The 21,284-nt window shown below is 38.6% G+C and overlaps 1 protein-coding gene across 3 annotated transcripts in view; it reads left to right on the top strand.

Annotated features, from left to right (window-relative positions):
* The window catches only part of RALGAPB (Ral GTPase activating protein non-catalytic subunit beta), a 94,087-nt gene that overhangs the window by 13,962 nt on the left and 58,841 nt on the right, over window positions 1–21,284 (top strand). For all 3 annotated transcript variants that reach the window (XM_024742897.1, XM_024742896.1, XM_024742898.1), the window contains 5 exons: window positions 2,079–2,294; window positions 5,988–6,190; window positions 13,174–13,337; window positions 14,912–15,098; window positions 17,962–18,093. In XM_024742897.1, coding sequence (XP_024598665.1) covers window positions 2,109–2,294; window positions 5,988–6,190; window positions 13,174–13,337; window positions 14,912–15,098; window positions 17,962–18,093 — 872 coding nt within the window. In that variant the 5' untranslated portion in view covers window positions 2,079–2,108. The remainder of the gene's footprint in view (window positions 1–2,078; window positions 2,295–5,987; window positions 6,191–13,173; window positions 13,338–14,911; window positions 15,099–17,961; window positions 18,094–21,284) is intronic.

Here is a 21,284-nt window from a genome sequence, read left to right on the forward strand (position 1 = left end):
TCTGGGAGGGCTCACGCCAAGGAGTACTTCCCAGAACTTCTGTTGCCAGTGTCCTTGTCCCCACGGTGAGCCACAACCACCCCCCGCCTCTGCAGGAGACCCTCCAACACCAGCAGGTAGGTCTGGTTCACTCTCCCCCGGGGTCACTGCTCCTTCCCCTGGGTCCCGATGCACACACTACTTTGTGTGTGCCCTCCAAGAGTGGAGTCTCTGTTTCCCCCAGTCCTGTCAAAGTCCTGCAATCGAATCCCACTAGCCTGCAAAGTCTGATTCTCTAGGAATTCCTCCTCCCGTTGCTGGACCCCCAGGTTGGGAAGCCTGACGTGGGGCTCAGAACCTTCACTCCAGCGGGTGGACTTCTGTGGTATAAGTGTTCTCCAGTCTGTGAGTCACCCACCCGGCAGTTATGGGATTTGATTTTACTGTGACTGTGCCCCTCCCTCCGTCTCATTGCAGCTTCTCCGTTGTCTTTGAATGTGGGGTATCTTTTTTGGTGAGTTCCAGTGTCTTTGTGTTGATGATTGTCCAGCAAGCTAGTTGTCATTCTGGTGTTCTCACAAGAGGGAGTGAGAGCACGTCCTTCTACTCCGTCATCTTGGTTCAGGGCCACAAATTTTCCTGTCCGTTTTTGAGAGTGCTTATTTTAGGGCGGTGGTGCTGGGGGCAGGGGGAACATCAGGATATCCTTAGGGGGGTTCCTTATAAATCCTAAGGAAATTGAGGCAACTTTAACAGTGAGTCACATCCACCCATCCTTCACATTGTAGGTACCTTGTTCGATTCTGGTGCATCCTTTCTGCCTTCCCATTTTCAGGGCCTCTTGGTTCAGAGGAGGACCATATCCTCTTGAAAAACACTGATACTTATTGAACTGGAATGAGGATAAATGTAAGATAGCTGGAATGTAAGATCAAATTAAACAAAGCTACCAGTTTGAAGAAAAACTAGTTTAAGGGATAGAACTTTTTAAAGCTTAAATGTATCCTTAAACTCTGCTGGCTGGGCAAACAGATTTCAGAGCAAGTAGAAAATGAAAGTTAATAGAAATTAATTGGAAAGGACTAACCATCCTTGATTCTAGTCATGAGTATGGCATTTATGATTGTAATATTTACATTGCATTCATATAGATATGTTTTCTGTGGCTAAAGTTTCTCGTTTGTATGGTAGACTTAGATGTCTTTTCATGGAGAATATACAGCATAGGGAAAAGCAGGACATGTCATGGATAATTTATAGGTTAGTGAGGGGCAGTACATGCTATAGTTAAGAGCATGGTCCCTGGAGCCCAACAGATGTGGACTCAAAACCCACCTCTACCATGTTATAGTTGTGAAGCCTCAGGGAAGCAGCAGACCTCTCTATGCCTCAGTTTTTTCATCTGTGAATTAGGGATAGCATTATTTAATTTTCATAGAGTTGTGTGATTTCATGAGTAGTATGTAGTAAATGCTCAGTAAGTGGCAGGTCTTTACATGTTTTCTGAAGGACATTGACTTCCAGGGGACCCATTACCAGAAGAATGTATGCCACTGCTGTAGAGAATGAAATATTCTCAAAGAATTTTATGTCTGATTTGAGGGCATTGGTGGGAAATTGCAGGGGTATGTTTCTAGCAAGTAATAGGTACTTGGAAACTGTTGACTGAAAAATCTGGGACCTAGAGTAAACCCTTTCCTTTGTCTCCCTTTCCTACTTAGAGCATACCCTTCTTCTGTCTTTTTCTATTCTGGAACATGAAATGTAGAAGGTTCCCTCATGCTGTGAGTGTACCAAATTTGATTATTTTATCCCCTTGCACGGTGATCATCTGCCCCAGCTCTACTCTGGGCTTCTGAGGGCTCTTTTGGGGAGGTGCTCAGAGAGCTGCTTCCCAGGGTCTGCCTTTCCTACCTGATCTCACTAAGAGGCTATTTAGGACATTCTCAAGACATTTAAATGTTTTTTTTCCTCAGTCTTCTCAAGGCAATATATTTACAGCTTCTTTATCTTGCTATGTAGGGTAAATATGTATTTTACTAAGTTTTATTAGTTTGCAACAATATAGTTTGACTTGTAATTCTCTTTTGTCTTTTCAGGTGCCATTTGGATAGTCCTTTAGCGGCACGATGTACTCTGAGTGGAGGTCGCTGCATTTGGTGATTCAGAATGATCAGGGCCACACCAGCGTGCTACACAGCTATCCAGAGAGCGTTGGGCGAGAGGTGGCCAATGCGGTGGTTCATCCTCTCGGGCAGGCCTTAGGTACCCTTTCAGCGGCTGGTGGTGAGAGTTTGTTGAAAACTGACAAAGAAGTAAGTGTTTTTTCATTTCATTCTACTCTGTGAAAATATAAGTTTGTTACAGAATAATTTGTCTAGCATTGTCTTTTTAAGTGGATTTCTGCTCAGTGTAGTGTGACGTCTTAATTTGACCCTATTTGGGTTGAGGGTCGGGGCCCAGAGTCTGTGGGAGTTATGAGGAATAGGTTGTACCATTGTGCTGTTGGGACTTCCTGCTAGCTGGACCCAGTTCTCCACTTGAGCTGTGAGCTGAGACAGAGACTCCCCTGTCAGGTCCCTTTCCCTAAGTTTTAGGCTTAGTCTTCAGATTTCCATTCAGAGGTTGTGTTTGGAAGGTCTTCATTCCTACGTCTAGATGGCCTCTGACTGAAGGCCCATCTTATGTTGTCTTCAGGCTACACATGTGTGCTGCACTTGAGGCTCTCCCGCTGTCTCCATCCCAGTCTACCCTTGTCTGACTTCTAGGTTTAAGAGTGCTACAGAGCAGCTAAGTCTGTATAGCTGTGAGACCACGTGGTTGGAATGGGGGTTGTGTTTGCTGTTCCTAAAGATGAGGAGCTTTTGGAGTGGCTTGGCCTAGAGCTGGTCCTCTGTTCTTGGGTTCAGGGGACGGGGCTGAAGTTAAGTTGCCAGTGGGGAGTCATGAAGGGGCCCTGAGAATGGAGTGATACAGAGCTTGCTAGTATGAGGTCTGGCTAAGATCAGGATTAGAACTTGTCCCCTGTGCTTGAGGACGTTCATACAACCTTTAGGCTTTGGGTTTACCTGTTTCTCAGACACCGCACCGTTTTTCACTTACATTTTGATTTCTTGTGAAGGAGAGATTAGGCTTAATCTAGATATAAGACAACTCTAGTTAGGAGACTAAGGTTTATAGCTCAGGAAGTATTTTATTTACCCTCTGTAGACCAAAGAGCCTGGGTTGCCAAAGGGGAAGCCCCTCATACTGAGGAGCATTTTCTTCTCAGAGTGCCCTGGCAGAGACTTACCCCAAGGACCAGGACTTGTCCTGCACACTCTCTTCTTGGTGTCTGTAATTCCTTCTGCCCTCTCCTGGGAAGAGATGGCATGTGAGTAGATAAAGGTGCTCAGTGCAGCCCTTGTTTTTTCTCCTTTCCTACCCTCAAAAGGATATGAGAGAATAGGTCTTGAATCCAGTGTCCTCTCGAATTATACAATTGAACTATTGTGTGAATTACCAAAGATACCTTCTCCTTAGTCTTTCCTGTGATAATTAGGGGCTTGCAACCTGTTTTAAAATTCTTTCTCTTGTTCAGCTAAATCCCACCCCCTCCATACCCCTTCCCACCTCATTTGTCACAGCTTCACTGTGTTTTTATAGTCACTTTTAACATTTATTGCTGTTATATGTTACTTTCTATTATATTATATTGTTGTTATGTATTTTCTACCCTTAGCCTTTGTAGTTCTGAGGTTAGAAATTTCAGTACATGTATTTATCTTGTTAGATTCAGCTTTAGTTTTAAGCTATTATAATCTTTTTTTTAAATTATTTTATTTATTTATGTTTGGCTGCGTTGGGTCTTCGTTGCTGTGCGCGGGCTTTCTCTAGTTGTGGCGAGCAGGGTCTACTCTTCATTGCGGTGCATGGGCTTCTTATTGGGGTGGCTCCTCTAGTTGTGAAGCACAGGCTCTAGGCATGCGGGCTTCAGTAGTTGTGGTGCACGGGCTTCAGTAGTTGTGGCTCACAGGCTCTAGAGCGCAGGCTCAGTAGTTGTGGTGCACGTAAGTGCTCCACGGCATGTGGGATCTTCCGGGACCAGGGCTTGAACCCGTGTCCCCTGCATTGGCAGGCGAATTCTTAACCACTGCGCCACCAGGGAAGCCCAAAGCTGTTATAATCTTTTTGAATCCTGAATTTCTATTTAACAAGTTAGTTGTTTTTTTTTAGCTTTGTGATATCTACAAATGGTCAGCATGTAATCTGTTTTTCTCCAAGTTAAAATCTTGGCAGAGACTTTGGCATGCCATTGGGCATCTTCTTCCAAAATGATCTTGGTACAGTAATCCACTGCTATTCTCCCATGTTATTTTGACCAGTTACAAATCCAACCATTCTACCTCCTTCTGGGCTGTATCTTTCCATCTTGTCCACAAGGACCAAATTTCTTGTTAAAGCCCAGTTCCCCTTTTGCCAGAGAAGGCTGTTAATGGCATGGTGAGAATAGCTTTAGATTTCTGGTTGGAAGACCAGGGATCAGATTTTCAGCTCCAGCATTTCCAAACGAGTGCCATGGTCCAAATTGCTTAATTTGCTAAACTTCAGTTTTCTTATGTATGAAATGAGGATGGGGACTTCCCTGGCGGTCCAGTGGTTAAGACTTCACGCTCCCACTGCAGGGGGTACACATTTGATCCCTAGTTGGGGGACTAAGATCCCACGAGCCATGCAGTGTGGCCAGAAAATAAAAAATAAAAATAAAGTGAGGATAGTTTACCCTCTCACACCAGTTATTTTGATGTTTAGATAATATTTATGAAAGTACCTCAGAAACTGGTTTTAAATCAGTGCCAGGTTTCTACATTTGTCAGCTGCCTTCATAGTAACCCTCTTAATAAAGGAATGAAGCTTGTCTGGCATGACTTGTTCTTTTTGAGCAGGCTGGTTCTCAGTGACCCTGCTTCCCTTTCATAAGTGCTCACTGATCATCTGCTTAGTAATTTGTCCCAGAGTTTTGTCTGGAATTCACTTAAACTTTCCAGTCTACATTATCTGGAATATAGTTTCATCCTCTTTTGCAAATTAGGCCATTTCCCCTTTCTCATCGTGCCTTATTCGTTCATGACTGCAAGCAGTGGGTCAGCAGTCTCTTAGGCACCTTCTCTTGGACCCTGTGATTCAGACAGGTCAGGAGGCTGGAACTCGTTTAGTGCAGCCAAGTGCCTTTTTAAGATCTTACCCAGCTTCAGTCCCTTCTGACCTCTGTTTGTTCTTGGCCTTCCATTTAAAATATTGTTTTCTTTGCCAATGAAAATAGTCACAAAATAAGAGTTGGGCAGTTCATCTTCCTTCTTGTTGTTTGTTAAAGTTGCATAATCTGGAAATGGAATATAATTAAATTTATGTAAGTGATTTCCTAAATGACACACATACCTGCATGCAAATTAAGTGGAGAAAAATATCTAAAATTTTCTATTTCTGTGCCTCCGATCTCTATGGAAAATCAAGATGACCTGTACTTTTTATTTTACAGAGCAAACAATAATAATATTTAAGGAGTGAAAGCCAACATAGGCTTAATTAGAAATAACTAATTTATTTTCTTCTTAAATCTTTTGCTTAGGAAACGTTGTCTATGTCTTTTTTTTTTTTTTGCGGTACGCGGACCTCTCACTGTTGTGGCCTCTCCCGTCGCGGAGCACAGGCTCCGGACGCGCAGGCTCAGCGGCCATGGCTCACGGGCCCAGCCACTCCGCAGCATGTGGGATCTTCCCGGACCGGGGCACAAACCCGTGTCCCCTGCATCGGCAGGCAGACTCTCAACCACTGCACCACCAGGGAAGCCCCCTGATTATGTCTTATACATGGAAAGTACATTCTGTAGAATTAATCTGATGTATGTTGAGATGAATATACTTCAGTTGAGAGGTTTTTGACAATAAGAGGTTAACATTTTAAATCAATCTACTGATATACAGATAGGAATGTGTAATAATTCTATATGTATATTTTCTTTTGTTTAGGTAAAATGGACCATGGAAGTAATTTGCTATGGACTGACCCTTCCATTGGACGGAGAGACTGTAAAATATTGTGTTGATGTATATACTGACTGGATTATGGCTTTAGTGTTGCCGAAAGATTCTATTCCATTGCCAGTCATTAAAGAGCCTAATCTATATGTTCAAAGTATACTAAAACACCTGCAGAATCTTTTTGTACCAAGGTAAGCTATACTAGTCTATCTGGCCTGTTATTAGGATCATAATAAACTACTCATCAGTGTTACTATTTTATATTATAGGAACTGATTTCATTGTTAGACCTTTGAACAGTAACTTTCATTACTTGTTCAGTTAAAGAGTGTGTTAATATGAATGAGAGAGATGGGCTTATATAATGTTTACTAGGACTTTTTAACAAGTGTGTGTTCATTTTAACGGCTTTTGGCTTTGCTTCTAAGATCTGATAGCTATTAGATGTTAAAATACTGTGACCCCTTTCCCTTCCAGTCAAAAAAACCCATACTTTTGCCTAACATAATTCTTGTCTCCACTTAAGCTAATGGCGACTAAGCCATCTACCTTAAAATGAATCTTTCTTATGAGAGAATGAAGACATTGAAGTAAGCAGATTTGAAATTATAGGCACATTTGTAGTAGACCAAAAGAATACTCTTGACAGTTTGTTATTGAGTTTTTCCCCTATCTCTGCGGCAGAGACCTTAAATATTGTAATGTAAGATTGCCTTACTTGTGCCTAAAACATTTTTTTCCCATTCTAAAAGAATTATATGTCACTATAAAGGATTTTGGAAATATAGAAAATAATGGAGAAGAGAGCATTAGTTGCCTACCTATTTGTAGGGAGTTCCTTTGAGAAAAATCTGTTTTCAGCTGTTTTTTTGTCTGTGGAAGGGGCAAGTGGGCTTCCCTCCTTTTGGAAAAGTTCTGGTTAGGGGTTTTGATCGTCAGATGATGAGGACTTTGAATCATCCAAAAACCAGCCCTGTAAATTTTAACTTTTTAAATTTAGAAGGAAGATTACTTTGGAAAAATCTGAATTAAAAAAGAGGAATCTCCATTAAGAGCTCTGGTCTATAGGATCAGTTGTACAAACATACCTCAAGATATTGCAGGTTTGGTTGCAGACCACCACAATAAAGCGATCATTGAAATAAAGCAAGTCACATGAATTTTTTGGTTTCCCAGTGCGTAAAAGTTCTTATACTATACTGTAGTCTGTAAATATGCAATAGCATTATGTCTAAAAAAACAATTACATATCTTGATTAAAAAATACTAGCATTGCTGAAAAATGCTAACCATCTGAGCCTTTAGTGAGCTGAAATCTTTTTGCTGGTGGAGGGTTCTGCCTCAATGCGATGGCTGCTGACTGATCAGGGTGGTGGTTGCTGAAGCTTGGGTGGCTGTGGCGATGTGTTAAAATAAGACAGCAGTGAAGTCTGCCACATTGATTTACTCTTCAGTTCATGAACGATTTGTCTGTAGCATGCAATGTTGTTTGATAGCATTTTACTTACAGTAGTTCTTTCAAAATTGGAGTTAATCCTCTCAGACCCTGCTGCTGCTTTATCAACTAAGTTTATGTAATATTCTAAATTCTTTGTTGTTATTTCAATAATTTTCACAGCATCTTCACCGGGAGTAGATTCCATCTCAGGAAACCACTTTCTCTGCTCATCCATCAGAAACAACTTCTCTTCCATTAAAGTTTTATTATGAGATTGCAGCAATTCAGTCACATCTTCGCGCTCCACTTCTGATTTTAGTTCTCTTATTATTTCTGCCACATCTGCATTTACTTCCACCACTGAAGTCTTGAGCCCCTCAAAGTCATCCGTGAGGGTTGAAATCAGCTTCTTCCAGACTCTTATTAATATTGATGTTTTGATCTCTTCCCATGACATAAATATTCTTAATGCTATTTAGAATGGTGAATCCTTGCCAGAGGGTTTTCAATTTCCTTTGCCCAGATCCATCAGAGGAATCGCTGTCTGTGGCAGCTATAGTCTTAAGAAATGTATTTCTTAAATAATAAAACTTGAAAGTCGGAATTGATCCGTGGGCAGCAGAATGGATTTTGGGTTAGCAGGCAAACATTAATCTTGTTGTACATCTCAGTGTTGACTGAAAAAAATGCACAGTCGAAAAGTTGAGAATTATGTTATATTCGGCGGACTTACTGAAGACTATAGCCCGGATACTGTTTCTCAGTTCTGAGGGGCTGTTCCAGAGAGGTAAGGGAGGAGCGAGGATGTATAGGAGTTTTGCTGGGAAAAAAACAAGACTGTGTAGTGGAACATCAAAAGATTACTGCTAATCAAAAAACAGACATCTCAAGTTAATGATTTTAGTGCCTTTCTGTGTATGGGAAGCTGCAAGAGTTTGGGCTCATTGAAATTATTCCTTTGGTATGCATCTTAACTACCTAGGGCCACTATTTTCTTTCTCTCTGTCCTGAAGTCCCCTCAGGGTGCACCATGGGGGTGGGGGGGCAGCTGCAGTGGCTGATGGCTTTATGGCCACAATATTGTTTGTTTACTGAAATGGCAGGTGACATTCTTTGTCCACATCCATTAGAGCTCTTGGATGACCCAGGTGCATTGTTAATGAGCAGTAATATTTTGAAAGGCATGTTTTCTTCTGAGCAGTAGGTCTCACCAGTGGGCTTAAAATGTTGTAAACAGATGTGCTGGCATCCAGGCTTTATTTCATTTATATGGCACAGGCAGAGTAGATTTAGCATAATTTTTAGGGGCCCTGGGATTTTCAGAATGGTGAGTGAGCATTGGCTTCAACTTGAAGTCACCTGCTGCATTAGCCCCTAACCAGAGAGTCAGCTTGACCTTTGAAGCTTTGAAGCCAGGAGTTGACTTCTCTCTAGCTATGAAAGTCCTAGATGGCATCTTCTTCCAATAGAAGGCTGTAGGCTGTTTTGTCTCCATTGAAAATCTGTTGTTTAGTGTGGCCACTCTAATTATCTTGGCTAGATCTTCTGGATAACTTGCTACAGCTTTTACATTAGCAGTTGCCGCTTCATCTTGCACTTTTTTTTTTCTTTTAAATGGAGACATTTCCTTAAACTTCATGAACCAGCCTCTGCTGGCTTCAGACTTTCCTTCTGCAGCTTCCTCACTGCTCTCAGCCTTCATAGAACTGAAGAGAGTTAGGGGCTTGCTCTGGATTAGGCTTTGGCTTAAGGCAGTGTTGTGGCTGCTTTGATCTTCTATCCAGACACTAAAACTTTCTTCATATCAGTAGTAAGCCTGTTTCTCTTCGTATCATTTGTGTGTTCACTGGAGTAGCACTTTTGATTTCCTTCAAGAACTTTTCGTTTGCATTCACAATTTGGCTAATTGGTGCAAGAGGCCTAGCTTCCAGCCTGTCTTGGCTTTTGACTTGCCTTCCTCACTAAGCTTAATCATTTCTACCTTTTTACAATGTTGTGTTAGATTCTGGTGTACAGCAGTGATTCAGTTTTTTGTATATATATATATGTACACACGCATACATATATAAACACACACATATATATGTATATTCTTTTTCAGATTCTTTTCCATTATAGGTTATTACAGGGTACTGAATATGGTTCCCTGTGCTATAAGGTAGGTCCTTGTTGTTTCTAGCTTTTGATTTAAAGTGAGAGACATGATTCTTCCTTTCACTTGAACACTTAGAGGCCATTGTAGGGTTATTAAATGGCCTAATTTTAATATTGCTATCTCTCAGGGAATAGGGAGGCCTGAGGGGAGAGAGAGAGCAGGAAAATGGCTGGTCGGTCGGTGGAGCAGTCAGAACACACACAACATTTATCAGTTAAGTTCCCTGTCTTATATGGGCGTGGTTTGTAGTGCCCCAAAACAATTACAATCACCATAACAGGTATAATAATGAAAATATTGCGAGAATTACCAAAATGTGCCACAGAGACACAAAGTGAGCAAATGCAGTTGGAAAAATGGTGCCGATAGACTTGCTCAATCAATGCAGGATTGCCACAAGTCTTCAGTTTGTAAAAAAACTGCAATATCTGTGAAGTGCAACAGAATGAAGTGCAATACAGTGAGGTATGCCTGTAGACTCCTTATCTTGTGTGAAATGCCTGCTGTAATCTGGCCCCTAACCAGATTAGCTGCTGCTAATTCTGCGTGAGCCCTGCTCTTCGGTCAGACTCATAAATTAAACATTCTCCCAAGACTCCTTAAAGATCTTCTCCATCATTACCTACTCTTTTTCCATCCTCATCCTCGTCTCCCTGTCCTAGATGTGTCCTAGTTGTCCACATCTCTCTCTTGATGGTTCATCTTAAATTCAGCCTTACCTGATCATCCAGGCCCATAGTGATCACACCTTCTTTGAGCCTGTGTACTTCTTGTATCTCTCCAGTTTTATTGCTTATCTTTTAAAATGTGTATGTCTCATTTCCCCATCTAACCAACTTGAGGGTAGGAACTAGGTTGTATATAGTTTGGACTTCCACAGTACCTAGAGCAGTACTGGTATTACATTAGGGTGAATAAGATGCTGGTTGCTTATATTTATTGATTTCAAATAGAATTATAACAGGAAATGATGGGAAGTAAGTGACATATTGTTTGTGGCTAAGCAGGTTCTTCTAAAATGATATAATACTTTTAATGCTTTCTTGTCATCCCATTTAGGAGACTAATTTACTAGGTTTTTTCTTAGTGCGTGGGACAGTCTCATGGATAGTACCGTCACTGTGTTTCTTTCCTCTTTGTACTTTTACCAACTCTCAGTGCTCAGTTTGTATTGATGAGAAAAATCAATGACATTTGAGTTAATTAGGCTTTTGCTTTGGCTTTTCTCTTTTGAGAAACATGACTACCTTATAAACAGTTCATCTTACTGTTTGGTAGTTAGTTTATTTTCTCAAAAGTGTGTGTGTGTGCATACTTCTGAGTGAGTGCTGAACTGAGTTCTCATGGCCAGTAATGTCTTAGGGAGCTGAATATTTTCAGTGCTAAATATTGGGAGTTATGATCTCATCTCCTATTACTGGAAGTTTCATTTTTTTTTTTTTGATTCAGCTAGTTCATAAAATTGTCATCAAGTTTACTTAGTTGTTTTTATGAAAACTAACACTCAGAATAGAGGAAACAGCCTCTACTACTTTGCTAGAGATTATGTCAGAGTGGATGTAGCCTTTCTCTTTTTGCCTATCAGTTGTTTTTTTTTTTTGCATAATTGAGTGAAGAGTGACCCATCGTTTAAAATTGATTAGTGTCTTCGTTGCTCAAATAAACTTCTTTAGAAAATGTGATGTTCTTCTAAAGCAGTGGTTGGCAAACTTTTTGTGAAGTCATATAGTAAATATTTTAGCCTTTGTGGGCCGTACGGTGTCTGTCACAACTATTCAACTCTGCTGGTGTAGGGAAGCAGCCATAGATGATATATAAATAAATGAGCATGGTTGTGTTCCAATAAAACTTTATTTACAAAAACAGATAGCAGGCCAGATTTGACCCATTGGCCATACATAATTCACCACCCCATGTTCTAGAACAGTTTTCTGAAGTTCACAAGTTGCTTTTGAAAATATTAAGGGGAAAGGAATATTTTTGGTGTTTAGACCTTTCTGTTTATTTTTCAGTAAAGATTACCTTGTTTCTCTTAGCTGTAGAAACTTGGACACTGCTCTTAAATTTAGGCTGTCTGAGTGAGGCTACAGTACCTAAGGAGCAGATGTTTCCTTTTCTGCCACTGGGCAGGTGGTACCTAGAAGGGGTGGGTAGGCCTGGGTTACCATTTGGGAGGCTTCTAATGTCATTGCCATCTTGCAAGAGTGTCACCCCCAGGACTGCTAGTGGTATTTTTATTTCTTATTCTGGGTTCCCTCTTACATGGCTACCTGAGGTTTGGGGCTGTTATGTATTTCTTACTCTTTAGTAGCCAGAGCAACAGACACAAGCTTGAGCCTCATGGCTTCCCATGGACTGGATTCACATCAAACTGAACATGGGACATCTTCCTGCTCTTGGGGACTCTTGGCTTTTCCTAAGTGAATGTCTCATCATTTTACTTTAGATCTGACTTCTTTAGGGAAAACTTAAGGTTGTCATTTTTTTGCAACTCCAGTGTAAGTTTCTGGTTTTCTGGGTCATGGCCCAGAATCTGAGAATCTTTATTCTAAGGTTGTGATGGGAGTTCTAAGGGCACTCACTTCAATTTCTGGATTTCTTGAGGCAGCTCTGCGATTCCCTACTCTCATTCAGACATGTTTTATGAATTTGTAACATGAGTCATAATATATAGAAACTTGGCCTCAAGATTTATTTCAGTAGTATTAGTTACTTGTCTTGGGTTTCACATGAGAACTCTGGAGGGCAGTTCAGCATTTGCTGGTGCAGTGGGTTTACTACGATTCTTGAAATTCTCAAGGTGATCCACTTTGGACAGTGGGGATAAGGGCTGGAGCTTGGACCTGATATTGATCTAATTCTGTTGGAGAAAAATGGTCCTGTGGACTAAAAAGCGTTATAAAACTGTTCTTCGGGAGTATCTTGGGTACCTTTGGAGCCCCCATCTTGGGTTATGTTGCCTTTTTTTTTGTAGAGCAGCAGTAGCAGGTGCTCATTTCTGAGGCAATTGCCTCTATATCTCGTCAGTTTTGGGGATCTGTTAGGATATTCCATTCTGTAGGCTCTTCTGTAGCAGACATTAGCTTCAGAGGGACTTGTGAGCACTATGAAATCACATGCAGAATTCTTGTAAATGTGTGTTTAAAATTTTTTAAAAGAATACAAAGGCCCTTCTGCTGTGTGAGCAGCGGAAGTGGCTGTGGGTATTTACTCATTCATTCAGCAGAAACCTATTGAGTATCTGTTGTATGCGCCAGGCATATTTCACACTTAGAAAATCTAGAGGTGAAGTTTATTTTCTATTATCCTCTAAAAATCTAGAGGTGAAGTTTACTTTCTATTATCCTCTATCTCCCCAGGAGCTCTTCAGGCTTTTTAAGAGTGGTAGGCTGAGATCCCAGAGGGCCAAACTGTATGACGAGGAAGTAGCTTTGAACTGAAGAGGGTGCACCTAATTCTGTCTGCTGATGCTGTTAGGGAGTATCATTGGGTCATTGCTTGCTGTGTCCAAAAGTCGCCTGTCCTTAACTGTTGCATTCTCTCCTCAAGGCTTGTCAGTGATGTCTGTCTGTCTTCTTCAGACAGGAACAGGGCTCCAGTCAGATCCGACTATGCTTACAGGTCCTGAGAGCCATTCAGAAACTGGCCCGTGAGTCATCCATTATGGCCCGAGAAACCTGGGAAGTCTTACTGTTGTTTCTTCTGCAGATTAATGACATACTTTTAGCACCACCAACTGTTCAAGGTTTGTTAATTTTTTTTGTAATTTATTTCTGAGCTCCAAATGCTGTTTACTTTTAGACTTAATGAGTAGTAGACTCTGTGGGGATTTAAATTTTGGCACTACAGTTGACAAACCAAGATGAACAGTTCTTAGAATGGAAAACCCTCAAAGGCACAATGGAAAGTTATGTTACCTTCAGTGATGATTTTGCTAATATAGTGAGGGGCTCAGTGAATTAGTGCATGTTTGATAATGACAGTAACAGTAGCTTGTTCAGTATATTAGGATAGAGCCTATATACGAAACAACTCATGTACCTGATTACAAAGTAGTTATCCAGGTAGACTCTGAAAACTTGATAGCTAGAAGATATTTTGTTTAGCAAATGAACCCTACAGAATCTTAAAGTGTTCTGTTTGGAAGTATGACAGTATGTCATTCATTGCCTAGCCATTAAAAAGCCTCCAATTTTATAAGATTTTAGAGTGTATTTTAGACATCCTGCTTTGTATGCACAGTATACACAGACAATAAGTTGATATTCTAGTTCCAAGTTCCCTTATTGCTTATTCATCTGTGTAGTCCTTTGCTAACACATGTGAGTGTGCTTGTGCTCTCACACAAATGCAGTGTCCAGGAAGATATCTTAAAAAAACCCTAGAATTTTAGTGTTGCAAGGGACCCCATGATAGGAATACCCTGTCTGGTATTGATGATAGCTGGCCAGACACAGATAGTGTGTCTCTCTGCTACACACTCCCCATGGCAGGGATTTCAGCACCATAAGGCAGGCAGTCCATCCACTTCTGGGACTTATTATTGTTGAAACTTCATCTTTGCCCATTTGAAATAGGAATCCTTAGAACTTTTCCTTCTCGTCCCAAGTTTGTCTTTTGGAGCTATGCAGAGTACAGACCACTGCTGTTCTTCCTAGTTCCAGGGCTTGGAACAGAGGAGCCGCTCTGTTTTCATGGTTGAGGCTCTGTCCTGCCCAGTACCAGTCCTTCGGCTCCCTTCTTTGTCTCCTTCTCCCTTGAAGGGTCGCTTTCAAACACCTGAAGCATTTTATAGCAAAGTTTAGAGGTAAAAAGTCTTGGGTATTTGTTCTGATTCCTTTACTTATTGGCTGTGTGAACTTGGGCAAGTTACTTAAATTTCCTGAACCTGTTTTCTCATCTTCAAAATGGGTATAATCGGTAATTGGTAAGAGATTATAAATACCTATCCTGCAGAATTAATGTGTATGAGCTATGTGCACAGAAACTGACTCATAGCAGTCGTTCATTATAGATACTCATCCTTTCCTTTCTTCCCTCTGTACTCCTTGTCCCACTGCTGGAAGATTAATATCTGCAATACGAACCGAGCAGGGCCACTTGAAAACTTTCAAAGTGATAATGGGTTGATATATCCATGATTTCCTTCATAGGAGCTTCTAAGAATAGTTTTTTGTTCTCTCTGTTAAGTGATTATTTGAAAGTCAAAACTTAACATTGCAGTTATTTTAAGTTTTTGACCAGTTCTCCCAAGTCAGTGAATTAAAGATTCTGCTTTACAAATAAGTATGCCAAAGATGTTTTCTTTTTGTTGGTAAGGTGGCATTGCTGAGAATCTAGCAGAGAAGTTGATTGGTGTTCTCTTTGAGGTTTGGTTACTAGCTTGTACTCGGTGCTTCCCAACACCTCCTTACTGGAAAACAGCCAAGGAGATGGTGGCTAACTGGAGGCACCACCCGGCAGTGGTGGAGCAGTGGAGCAAGGTCATCTGTGCGCTCACTTCAAGGTAAGTTATCATCATCCACTTGCCTTCCTTCATCCGTCTGACCTTGGGTAGCTTTCCCCTAGTTCTGTGTCTTTCTGGGATTCACAGAGTACATGGTAAAAAGTCTCTATTCTGTGTCTCTCGTTACTGTACTTTAGATAGAGAATCAAACCACTTTTTAAAAATAGATGTGTCAGTTTGGCTAGTGCCTGTCTAATCTAAAACATTTTAGATTAAGCAGGTTTTGGAGAGGCAGATAAATTCTGAGCCCTACCACTCCCACCCCCAAAATCCCACTCTTATTCTGATTATTAAAATATTCATGATCATTATTTTTAAAAAACAAACCAAAGAAAGGTATAACAGAAAGAGTTAAGTTCACCAGAAGTCTTATTATATATGTTTATACATTATTTTACAGAAATAGGACCATACTATAATGTTCTCCTGTGTAACCAAAGTAGGCAGTATTTTATTATAATAATTTAACTTTTTTTTTTTTTTTTTTACCATTTATATATAATGCCATCACTGTTCTGTGAATAAACTGTTAGGCTTCATTTTTTTCAGACTTGTTTTTTTCATTTCTTTTAATATGACTCTAAAAGTTGAGCATTCTTTTTTTTTTTTACTTATTTACTTATTTATTTTTGGCTGTGTTGCGTCTTCGTTGCTGCGTGCAGGCTTTCTCTAGTTGCAGCGAGTGGGAGGCACTCTTCGATGAGGTGCACAGGCTTCTCATTGCGGTGGCTTCTCTTGTTGCGGAGCAAGGACTCGTGGCATGTGGGCTCTAGAGCACAGGCTCACTAGTTGTGGCGCACGGGGTTAGTTGCTCCGTGGCATGTGGGATCTTCCCGGACCAGGGCTCGAACCCTTGTCCCCTGCATTGGCAGGCGGATTCTTAACCACTGCGCCACCAGGGAAGCCCTGAGCATTCTTTTTTAAACATAATCACAATACCATTTATCACACCTAAACAAAATGTTAATAGTTTGTTAATATTGGTTAGCTGTTGAGTGTTCAGATGTCCCTGAATGTCTCAATTTTTTTATAGTTGATTCCATTGAATCAGAACACAAACAAGGTTTGGACATTGTATTTAGTTGACATGTTTCTTAAGCCTATTTTAAACTATAGGTTACTGTTCTCTCATATTTATTTCCTTGCAGTTTTTTTGTTGAACTGGATTGTTTGTCTTATAGAATGCTTCACATTTTGGATTTTTCTGATTATGTCCTAGTTGTGTTAATTAGCATGTTCCTCTGTCCCCTGTATTTCCTGTCGACTGGTGGTTAGATCTAGAGACTTGATCTGATTCAGATTTGATTGGGGTTGGGGTAGTGGTGGAGGTGAGAACAGATCATTCGTAGGTGGTATCATGTATTAGAAGGTAGACTGGTCATTCTGAGAGTTAATAAATGTTTATCTCTTTATCATCGTTTAAACTAAGATGAAGGTTTGGAATATTCTATTGATTCTGGTATATCTTTGTGAATGTCAATATTATGAATCTATTTTTAAATAATATATCATTTTATCTTGATTATAAAAGCAATACATGCTTATAATAGAAAACTTGGAAGATGTAGGGGGAAATATCCATCACTTACAAATAACCAAAGTTTGAATGTATTTTTCCTGTTTTCTCTTTTTTAAAAAATAAATTTGAGATTATTTGATATAGTATTATCTGCTTTTTTATTTGTTGTCTGATTCTTGTCCCAGTAATTACATGTACCTTTTTTCTTCTTAAATAGATCTCAAGATCATTTTTTAATGGCTTTATAGTTTTTCATTTTATAAATGGAATTATAATTCATTTAATAATTTCCCTGCTGTTTTGATATTTAAGTTTTTCCCTGTGTTTTAAAAATATTGTTGATATGTGAGTACTTTATACATAGTCTTTGTGTATATTCTGGTTATTTTATTAAGACATAATCTTTAGATTACATAGCTATAATATAATAGATTATAATCTATTCTAATTATAATAGGTTAATAATTGGGTCAAAGGGCTTTGAACAGTTTTAATACATTTGGAATATTACTATTTAGTTAAGTAATTGAATTGTCAAGTTCATTTTATGGCACACACACCGTAAATTCTAAACTTCATTTAAAGTTATATAGCAGTTATTATGAATAGATTATAGCTTAGTTGTGTTGAAGGCATTTGCAGTGCGATGAATCTTTTAAAAATAATTTAAAGAATTTATTATTTATATTACATGACTAATTATGTAATCAACATAAGCATAATTGTGTATTATTATATGATTTGTTATTTGCAATTTTAAAGTAAACTTTTAGGTAATTTTTAATTTTATAAAGTAATATTTGATTTGTAATTTATGTTATAGTATATATTATAAAAGTATATTATGTATATATTATATACACCATTGTATGTTACATGTTATACATATTATAATGTTATATACAAGATATATTGTAAATTTTATATGAGATATAATATTTAATTTATAAGATCACTTATTTGATAATTATAATAAAATCATATAAGTAAAATAAAATTACAGTTAAATAAATTTATAAAATGATAAAGAAGTTTTATAAGTAAATAAAATAAATTTATAAATTATATAACTTAAAAATATATGAACTAAATTATAAATAACATTAATTATTTAAAAATAGAAATACATGTTTTAAAAAATCCTTTACAAAACTGGAAATCCTCTTCCAGTTTATCCATTTTATAAACAAGGGTTTTCATTTATTTTATTCACTTCAGTGAGGTATAATACAAGTTTCATCTATTTTCTCTTATCATATTTCTCTTAGTATATTTTAATGTTTGAATGTATTTTCCATTCTGTTACAAAATGAACTTGCTGGTATGATTTTTTTTGTTTTCTAGATTGCTACGCTTTACATATGGTCCTTCATTTCCTCCATTTAAAGTTCCCGATGAAGATGCCAGTCTGATCCCTCCTGAAATGGATAATGAGTGTGTTGCACAGACATGGTTTCGCTTTTTACATATGTTAAGGTACTGTTGTTGTTGTATTTCATGTGGTCTTTACGCAGTGAGTGTCTTAGGGCAGGAACGGTGCTATAACTCCTTGTTAGAGTTCACAGTGTGGCTGTTAAGCCCAGTCATCAGATGGAGCCAAATTGGACAACACACACATCTACATCATGTGCCCCTGCTCTCCCTGTCCCAGCAGGGTCAGGCTGTCCTCAGCTGCTCTTGGGCCACACTCTCTAGAGGCTTGTTCCCTGCAGTAGGTGCAGCATTTGTTCTCTTGCCTGTTGGTGCAGCTTGGATGATGATCTCTCTCCCAGGACTTTGTCACATTCTGTGGGGACTGGAGACTAGCTTGTTCCTCTCTATGACCAGCACTGAATGGTCAGTCTGGCTCTCAGGACCTCTCCTTTAGTAGCGTGGTTTAAAATTTCACTGAGGGTACACCATAAAATTTCACAGAGGGACAAATTGCTAAAAGTAATACTTCATGCTCTTTCTTTTTTTATAGTAATTCTATTCAATTCAATTTCATTGCTTCCTACCTTTCTCTCTACTAGGCCCATCCTTGTGCTCTGTGGAACTTTGGTTCTGTTGTATACTATCTTGATTTGTAAACTTTTTCCTTGCATATCTTTTCTTTCTGGTTTGACGAGCCTCATTTTTCTTTTTGTGTATTAGTGATTCTAAATTACTCTGTATGACCTGTTGATAAGTTCGGGATCTTAACCATTTTCTATCATGTTTTTTTCAGTTTGTATTGTGTGTTTTTCATCTTTCAGTGATTTTAGTTTATTTTTTAAAATCTGTCTTTTTCTGTGATTATTTTCTGTTTCCTTTAAGATTAGAAAGTCTTCCTTTGTTTTTTGATCAGATAGATATTCACCTATGATTTCTTCTGACTTTGTTTCCTTTGTGCCATTAAGTTCCTTTATATATATGGATTTTTGTCTTTGGGTCGCATATTATTCCATTGATCTTTTAATTCATTCTTATAGGAGATTAACACTTTTAATTATTTTAACCTTATAATAGTTATTGATATTTGGTGGGACTAATATCTTTTTCCCTAAAACATTTCTTGGAATATTTTTAAAAATCTCTTCTTGCCTGTTTAACATTTTAGATGAATTTTAGAATCCATTTGACATGTTACAAAACACAAGTGAACAGAAGAACCTCACATCACAAAACCTTTTGGGGTTTGGAGTGTGTGTTAATTAGGGTAAGGAACATGTCCTCCTTTAGCAGATGAACCTGAAAATCTTAGTGGCTTAGTACAGTATGTTTCATAAAGTCTTGGGTAAGGAGCAGCTCTGCTTAGGTAGTTGTTCAGGGACCCAGGCTGGCAGAGTCTGTGCCATCTTCAACATGTGGCTTTATGAGGGCCTTAACTTTGTAGGCAGTGCCTCTGTATCTGGCTAGAAGATGGAAAAGAGAGAGAGCAAGGAAAATTGTGTGGAAGGTTTTCATGGACCAGCTCCTGAACTGTGAAGTAGATCACTGCTACCCATATTCCATTGGCTGGAACTCAAACATATGCCACACTTAATTGCAAGAGAACATAGGAGGAAAAGAGAAGCTAGTGAACATCTAACCAGACTCTGCCAAAGATGAGAATTGCATTAAGCTTGTATTTGTATTTAGGAACAGCTGACATCTTAATATATTGTGTTTGCTTTTCTAAGAGTAGGTATTTTTCTTTTTTAGAATCTTATTTAATTAATTAATTTATTTAGGTTGTGTTGGGTCTTCGTTGCTGTGCATGGGCTTTCTCTAGTTGAGGCAAGTGGGGGCTACCCTTCATTGCGGTGTGCAGGCTTCTCATTGACATGGCTTCTCTTGTTGCAGAGCACGGGCTCTAGAGCGCAGGCTCAGCAGTTGTGGCATACGGGCTTAGTTGCTCCGCAGCATGTGGGATCTTCCTGGGCTAGGGATTGAACCCATGTCCCCTACATTGCAGGCGGGTTCTTAACCACTGCACCACCAGGGAAGCCCCTAGAATCTTAAATATCTTGCAGAAGTGTTTTGTAGTTTTCTTCACAGAGATCTGCATAATTTTTTTCTTTTTTTTTTTTTTTTTTTTTTTTTTAGGCGGACTCTCAACCACTGCGCCACCAGGGAAGCCCATAATTTTTTTCTTTTTACCATTATTCCTATGTATTTATTGCTGATGTTGTGAAAGGCTAACTTTTTTTCTACTGTTAAATCTTGTAAGTGGCTATTGCTGCTGTAAAGAAAATGTTTTACTTATTTTATTTTTGTATATTTTTTATATACTTGGGATTTAAAAATGCTCTGAGTATTTCACTGATTCTTTTTAAATTTCTAGATATAATGAATACATATCTGCAAATAAATGTCTCCGTTCTAGTAATTCATACTGGAATCTGTGGTAATTAATTATAAGTGCTTCGATTGCAGTAAGATCTGTTTATGAGCTCATGTTCTGCTACTTTTTTCTTTGTGAACTTGAGCAAGCAGTTTAGTCTCTCTGAGTCTCAGTCTCTTTTTAATCTATACAATGGGGATAATAATACTATCCATCTTGTTACAAGTATTGAAGAAAAAGTATGTAAAACAGTACATCTAATGCTTGAAAAGTTGCCATTGTTGTTATAATTATTTTTGTATGTGTTTTACTACATGAGGCAGAATTTCTGGAACATTGTTGAGTTAAAATGATACTGTTTTAGCATCCTTCTTTCATTCTGATTTTCATTGGAATGCCTCTGTTGTCTGAAATTTTGAGTGGGATATTGGTTGTTGATATTAGATAGTTATTCTTTTCTTTGTTCCTGATTTCCTAAGCAATGAAAAAAATTTTAATTTAAAAATATAAGTAAAATTAGAAATACTACTGAATTATTTTCAAATCATATTTTGGCATCCATTTAAGCAATTAAATGTTTTTTCTTCTTTTACCTATTGATAGTATGTTAATTTTTCCCCAATACTGAATCATCCTTCATTGTTTAGAGAAAAATTCTGCTTGGTTATGGAATACTGTTCTATTGAATCATCCTTCATTCTTTAGAGAAAACTTCTGCTTGGTTATGGAATGCTATTTTAATGTTTTCCCAAATTATCTCCGTTTCTATTTTTTGACTAATTTATATTTTGGTAACTTAAATAGGAAACTACCTATCTTTTTCTATGCTCTGTTGCATGAAAGTTATATATTCCTTAAGAGTTTGTAGTTCTTGGATAATCTT

This window comes from Neophocaena asiaeorientalis, unplaced genomic scaffold (assembly GCF_003031525.2).
Source record: "Neophocaena asiaeorientalis asiaeorientalis breed wild unplaced genomic scaffold, Neophocaena_asiaeorientalis_V1.1 scaffold82, whole genome shotgun sequence".
NCBI lineage: Eukaryota > Metazoa > Chordata > Mammalia > Artiodactyla > Phocoenidae > Neophocaena > Neophocaena asiaeorientalis.